The sequence below is a fragment of the Plasmodium reichenowi genome, chromosome 9, assembly GCF_001601855.1.
Source record: "Plasmodium reichenowi strain SY57 chromosome 9, whole genome shotgun sequence".
Taxonomy (NCBI): domain Eukaryota; phylum Apicomplexa; class Aconoidasida; order Haemosporida; family Plasmodiidae; genus Plasmodium; species Plasmodium reichenowi.
The window spans coordinates 931,550-939,391 of NC_033654.1; the positions used below are offsets into that span (position 1 = coordinate 931,550).

General features: G+C 19.2%; 1 protein-coding gene across 1 annotated transcript; it reads left to right on the forward strand.

Moving 5' to 3' along the window:
• Positions 1-650: 650 nt before the first annotated feature.
• Positions 651-7,028, forward strand: PRSY57_0922600 (hypothetical protein; the record flags this gene model as incomplete). Its single annotated transcript, XM_012907465.2, has 2 exons — positions 651-2,588; positions 2,763-7,028. The coding sequence occupies 2 exons, from the start codon at positions 651-653 to the stop codon at positions 7,026-7,028; spliced, it is 6,204 nt and encodes a 2,067-aa protein (XP_012762919.2).
• Positions 7,029-7,842: the final 814 nt, after the last annotated feature.

The following is a 7,842-nucleotide window of genomic DNA, read 5'->3' on the forward strand; positions in this document are numbered from 1 at the left end:
CATTTTTATTTATAAATTAATCATATATATATAATATATATGTGACAAATTAAATATATATGGGTTTTAAATTAAAAAAAAAAAAAAAAAAAAAAAAAAAAAAAAAAAAAAAAAAAAAAATACATATATTATATATATATAATAAATCATATTCCTTTTTGTTTTGGGAATATGCTATGAAGATAATATATATATATATATATATGTGTGTGCTACCATTTTGTTTTATTTATACATTTTTGTTTAAATTACAAATTTGTTATTTTACTTGGTTGTGTTTGATAATTTGAATTCTTTTCATTAGATTGTTTACATAAATATATTCCTAATATATATAAATAAATATATATAAATATATATATATATATATATATATTTATTTATTTATTTATTTATCCATTTTGTCCTTCTATTCTTTGCGAAACCCTTTCTGTTCGCGTGTCCTACACTAACTTGTTTTATTTATATTTTTATTCCCATATATTTTACATATTCATAATATAAATTCTAATGTATTACCAAAAGTAAAACATTAAACTTTTGAAACAAAAAAAATAGAAAAAAAAAAAAAAAAAAAAGAACAGTCTCATCTATTTTCTAATTATTTAAAATTAAATAATAACATTAACTCAACTAACGAATCCTATCCAATGAATATTAATGATTATGAAGAAAAAAACATGAACAGTTCAGGTGAAAAAAAAATAAATATTAAAATCGGTGATCTGGCTAGCCATAATTCAGGTAATTTTGATGAAAAAAAAAAAAACCCTGTATGTAAAAATTTAATTGTTAACATGACTAATATTTCGAAAGGGTTACAAGAAGAAGAATGTAAAATAGAAGAATTAGATAAAGTTGTTAGAAATGAGATGGATATGATAAATTCATTAAAAAATGAAAAAGTAATAGGAATGGATAAAATGTATGATATGGAAAAGGAAAAAGAAAAGGAAAAGGATATGTGTTTAATTAATGAGAAAAATAGTTATTCATTTGGTAAGGATGAAAAAAAGAATAATATTGATGGTATACATAGTATTCACAATATCAGTGATAACAATCATATAATAAATTCAAATGTATATAAACAGAATGTACAAAATTTGGTAAGCAATTCGACACATATAGATAGTACCGAAATTTGTTCCTCTAAATTTGTTAAAGAGGAAGTACATAATGATGATAATGATGATAATAATGAATATGATAAAAATGTTCATATATTAAAATGTCCTGAACATAATAAAACTAAAGATATGGATAATAATTTGTCCAATAAATATTTGTATTCATGTAATATAAGTAATAATAATAGTCAGTTACATTTATCAAGATTATTTGATAAAGAAACCGATGAAGTGAATTCTATTAATGTCAACAATCAGGATAAATCTGAGAACATGTCTGAGATAAAATTAGAAAAGACTGTAATGATTATAGATAATTCAAATAATAATGATAATAATAATGATAATAATAATAATAATAATAATAATAATAATAATAATAAAAATAACTGTTCTGAACAAAATGTCATATTACATAATAACGGTAATGATATAGAATATCCCAAACATTTTGATGAATATAATAAGAAGGGAAATGTAATGGAAATTGAAAGAAACGAAGAAAGGTCGAATAAATATAAAGATAACCTAATTTTATTTAATGAACTCTTAAAATATAAAGACGAATTAAATTATTTGAATGAACAAAAAGTAAATGAAGATGAAAATGAAGATGAAAATGAAGATGAAAATGAAGATAAAGATGAAGATGAAAATGAAGATGAAGATGAAAATGAAGAAGAAAACAACAAAATAAATAATTGTTTTTTAAATAACAAAATGGAATGTAATATTGAAAATATAAAGGAACATAAAAATGATTTAGATAATAAGAATTATCAAGATTTCAATACAACAAATACAAATAAAATAATAATTTCCGATTTATGGAATAATGATAAGGATATAAATACATGTCTTTCTTCCTATCAAAAAAGTAATATGAGTCTTAGTTTGTTATATCAAAGTAATATAGAAGATGATATATTAAATAAAAAAAATGAATATTCTGATATCAAAATGTTGAAAAACGATAAAAATGATGATAATATAATATATAATATAAATATGGATCATTTAAATAAAGATACCTATATACATAAACCAAACAAAAGTGAAGAAGAACAAAATTTCAATGTTCAGGATATAAATGAACAAAGTGATTTATATTTTCCTATAGGAAATAATGAGACAAAAAATATACAGATGAAGATACATATAGATTTTAAAAATATATACTTTGTGAAATATAAATATATAAAATGTTTAGTGATGAATAATTCAGGTATTATTGTTCATTCATTTGTTTTTCACAAAAACCCAATAAATTTGGATAAACAAAATAATATTTTAAAAATATTAAATCAAGATAAAGAAAGTACAAAAACTAGAAAATCAAATAATGATATAAATAGTTTAGTTGAAGAATTGAAGAGCATAATATTTACAGACGTATCTTTTGAGCTTTCCTTTAATGCAAAAAATGTTAGAGGAATTGAAATCATCTCTCCATCCAAGGTAGCAGACAAAAAAAAAAAAAAAAAAAATATATATATATATATTTATATATATATTACACTTGGTGTATTTATTTTATTTATTTATTTATTTATTTATTCATTTTAGTATTATTATTGTTTCCTTATTTTTTTTTATTTTTTATTTTTTACTTTTTATTTTTTTTTTTCATAGTTTTATAGACTCAGTTTTTATGGAATGGAAGAGAAAAATAAAAATGAAGTAGAAACGAACCATAATGTTTTATCAAAAAATGAGAAAAATACAAAGCATGAAAAAGATAAGAAATTAAAAAAATATATTTATAATAAGGAGGAAAATAGCAAGCTAAATCATAAAAATAAGTATAATTATACCAAAAAGAACAACTTGCTGCCCAATAATACTGATATTAAGGAGAAAGATAAAATTGATAATAAGGGGAAATTATATTATATAGGTTTTACTATTATTCATTTAAATTATTTATATGAATTACAAAAAGAAGGATATGTACATTTAAATATTTCTGATAAAAAGAATGAAGATTTTAATTTTATGGAACATTATAAGAAAGAAGATTATGCATATTATATGGATAATAAAATAATCGAACATACATTTTCTAATAATATAAGTTATATGGAAAAAATTAATATGTTATTTAAAATATTATATAATCATAGTTTGAATATATCTACATGTAAAATATTTTTCAAATATCGTTTTTCAAAAATAGAACAGGAAGACCATTTATTTAACTATATAGATGATATAAAAAAAAAGAAAAAAACAAGTAATAGTAAAAATGTAGAATTACAAAACATTATAGATATTCTTCAGAAAAATAAATTTTCAAACGTAAATCTTAAAAATTGTATAGAACAATGCTTAAAGAATTATTATAAAAGCTGTACAAAATCAATATATGATGATATTAGTTTTACATTATTTGATAAGGGATATATACACAACCATACAATTATAAAGAATAATAAAGAAAAACAAAATGAATGTTTCAATTTACCATCTTTCTTTTCTAATATATCCAGTGATATTAAGGTCAATAATTCATTTTTGAAAAATATAAATTTTATTAAAGCGTTTGATAATTTACAAAAGAATAATCCAAATATTGATAATCACGAAGAACAAGATAGTTGTTATTATGAAAATATGAAAAATATAGATCATGCAAAAAATATACAAAAAATGAACCACAAGGACCACACAAACACAATGCATAAACAAAACCATCTTCACAAGGAAAATGAAAAGGGAACTAATACGAATAAAGAACAATTATTATCTGATCACATATTTTGTGATAATATGTTCAATAAATTACAAGAGAATGATCTAAGGAAACTACCAAAGAATGTACGAGATTATATTTTAAAATTATACAATATAAATATGGAGGACAACATAAAAATTGAAAAACTAAAACACATTCTACTTAAATACACAACCGGCATTAATAATTATTTCGACTACATAGAATATACAAAAAATAATAAAATGTATAAAATATATGAAGAAAATAAAAAAATGAAGAAATATATAAAAGATTCGAATAATTTTTTTATACAAGCTTTAATAGATAGTCATACTGAAATTCAAAAGCTTAAGCATAGTCTAAAAACCATAAATATTTTATATAATAAAGAAAGGATGAATAATCATCAAGAAAATAAAAAAGAAGAAGATAAAGAAAAAGAAAAAAAAATGAATGAGAAAGAACATGTACATAATTATTTAAATAATAAAAATGAATACATGTTTAATATAAAAAAAAAGGAAAACAAAATAAAACAAGACATTTATAATTTTAATGATAAAATAGGATCATCATTATATTTATCTTCACGATCAGTATCTTTGTCATCACCAGAATCATCTTTATCATCCCCATTATCAACACTTCATAATAAAAAGGAACATTTTGATGATGAATATTTGATACGTAACAAAAATATCAAGACCAAGAAGGAAAAAAACAGGAGGGACAGATCAGAAAATTGTACTAATATAATAAAAAATATTGATGGATATACATCCGAGTATCATCCCAACTACATGAACAAGCAAAATAAAATAAGAAAGGATAAGAAGAATGACGAGCTGAAAAATATTAATAAAAATGTAAATAAAAATGTAAATAAAAATGTAAATAAAAATGTAAATAAAAATGTAAATAAAAATGTAAATAAAAATATAAATGATACATTAACAACAAGGGGTCAAATTAATAAATCTATAAATGAAAATATAATGTTAAATAAAAGAAATGATACAATTTTTGGAAAATCGTTATTATCTTTAAATATATACAATCCATATAATAATAATAATAATAATAATAATAATAATAAAAATAACAACAATAATTACAACAACAACAATAATAATAATAAGTATTATTATAATCACAATAATGGTGGTGATTTTAAAGAATATCCTTCTTCCTCTTTTTTATCAAACATTAGTTATTTAAGAAACAGAAAAGAAAAAAAAAATTTTGAGGAGACTAACCAAAAGGGAGAAAAGGACAAAAGTGAGCTATATACAAAAGATATAAAGGAAAAAAAAATAATAATAAATAATAATTTTAGAAGTTATAAAAATGGTGTTATCCATAAATATTCTTTTAATCATAATGGAAATGAAAAAAATGTTAAGAAAGACAATTTATATTCATTTTATTCCAATCCTATAATAGCTAGCCAAAATACATTAGAAAAAAAAAGAAAAAAAAAAATTCTGAACACAAGTCAGAAAAATAACCAAAAAAATGAAAAAGAACATGACCACCATACATATGAAATTGAAAAAAAAAATTGTGATATAATTTATTGTGATAAAAATGATAATAATGAATTGAATATAGCATCTAATCAATTAAAGAACATGTTTACTATTAAAAAGAAAGATACAGACGAGGAGGAAAAAAGAAGAAGAGAACGAAATTTTAAATTATTCTGTTCAACGATTAAGAGAGAACCGATTAGAATAGAAGAAGAGAAAAGAAATAAAATAGGCGAGAAAATGAATGATGAAGAAAATGTAAAGAAAAGGTTGAATAAAAAAGGAGAGGATGGGAAATGGATAAGTAGTTGTATAAAAGAGAAAGTGAATCGATTTGAATATGATAATATTCATAAAAATGAAAATATGTATTATAATAATGGTGATAATAAAATGAATAACAGTAAGAACAATTATAATATATTAAAAAATCAAAACGTTGACAAGAAAATATATACTTTGGATGATCGTTATACTCCTTTTCGTAATATTCATAGAATAAAATTCCCTAATAAAACAACAGAATATAAAAAGAATGGAGAAGATTCACAGAATGATATTAATAAATATGATCGTAGATTATCAAATGGAAGTATAATAAGTGTGATTAAAAAGAAAGAAAAAGACAAAAATAATTATGATACAAGTGAAGTGTTAAAAAAAGAATATGTTGAAAGTTTTAAGAGTATATCTGTAATAAATAAAGACAAAAAAGATGATAAGGGTATAAATTCAAACAATTTATTGTGTGATAGAAAAAATCCAGGTGAGGATGTTGAGTCTTTTAATAATTTAAATATTAATAAGAAGAAAACAATATTGTTATCATATCAAGAAAAAAGAAAGACATCAAATGTATTATGTAATAGCCGAAATAATATAATTCGTGATAATAAGAAATCATCTACTATAAATTTTAAATGTAATATAAATAAAAAGAACAATAATGATGATACAGATAATATTCATAATAATATTCATAATAATATTCATAATAATATTCATAATAATATTCATAATAATATTCATAATAATATTCATAATAATAATGTGAACAGTATGATAAATGTCAGCACTAATGAACACATGAAAGATATCAACTATAAGAAAAAATTTATAGAGGATGCTATATCTGCTTATGATGATAATATAATAGATCAAGGAAAAATAAAAAATAAAATACATGACCATATTCTAATATCACCAACAAATAATAATAGTACAAAGCAATTATCTGCAAGTACTAAAATAATAAGTAAAAAAAATATACACCAATTTGACAAATCAAATTGTAAAAAAGGTTGGAATGTAATAAAGGAAAGTATAGATAGTAATGATCAAAATATAAATAAATCAAAACTTGAAATAAATATTACAGATAATAAAAAAAATACCCTTCTTAAAAAAATCAAAAGAAGAAATAATATGAATTCAAATACGTGTGGAAAAAATAAAGATGATAATAACATTAAAAATTATAATATACATAAACATAACAATGAAAAAGATATTGTCAAAGTAATTGAAAATGTAGCAACTAATCGAAATTCAAAAGATTCATATATATTACATATTATAAATAAAAATTTAAATAGGTCTTTTAGTCAACTCGATAAAATAAAAAAAAAAATGGATGAGCATCTACTCATCTAGGATTCAAAAAAAAATAAAAGTAAATAATAAATATATAAATAATAAATAAATAAATAAATAAATAAATATTTATATATATATATATATATATATATAATAGTTATTATTTTTTTATATATTCAATTCAGTCATAAATGAAATTATTATTCTTAAATTATAATTTTCGTTATATTTTTTTTTTTTCCCTTCATTAAAATATATATATATTATTATTATTATGCTTACATAAATATATACATATATATATTATATATATATTAATATATTATATTATATTATATTATATTTTTTTTTTTTTTTTTATTCGACTTAAAAACAACCCATTTATAAACATTAAATATTACAAAACGACAAAATTCTGTTACGGAAAAAAAAATATATATTAATATATATATATGAATATATATATATATATATATATATATATACTCTTTGTTCATAAGTTGGATATATATAATTATCCATATATATATTATTCAATTTTTTTTTTTTTTCTTGATAATATAAAACTTAATAAAAAAGAAAATAATTAACATATAAGTATATTTTTATTTTTTTCATTCGTAATATTCATTTTAATCATATTGATAAATATGATGTAGCTTTTTTATATGTTATAATTAAATTAAATATATCTTGTTTCTTTTTTTATTATATCATATATAGAATATAATATATCAATACAAGGAAAAAAAAAAAAAAAAAAAAAAAAAAAAAAAAAAAAAAATTTATATATAATAAAAAAAAAATATATATATATATAAAAATTTTTTTATATATTTATATATATATATTTTTTTTTTTTTTAATTTTT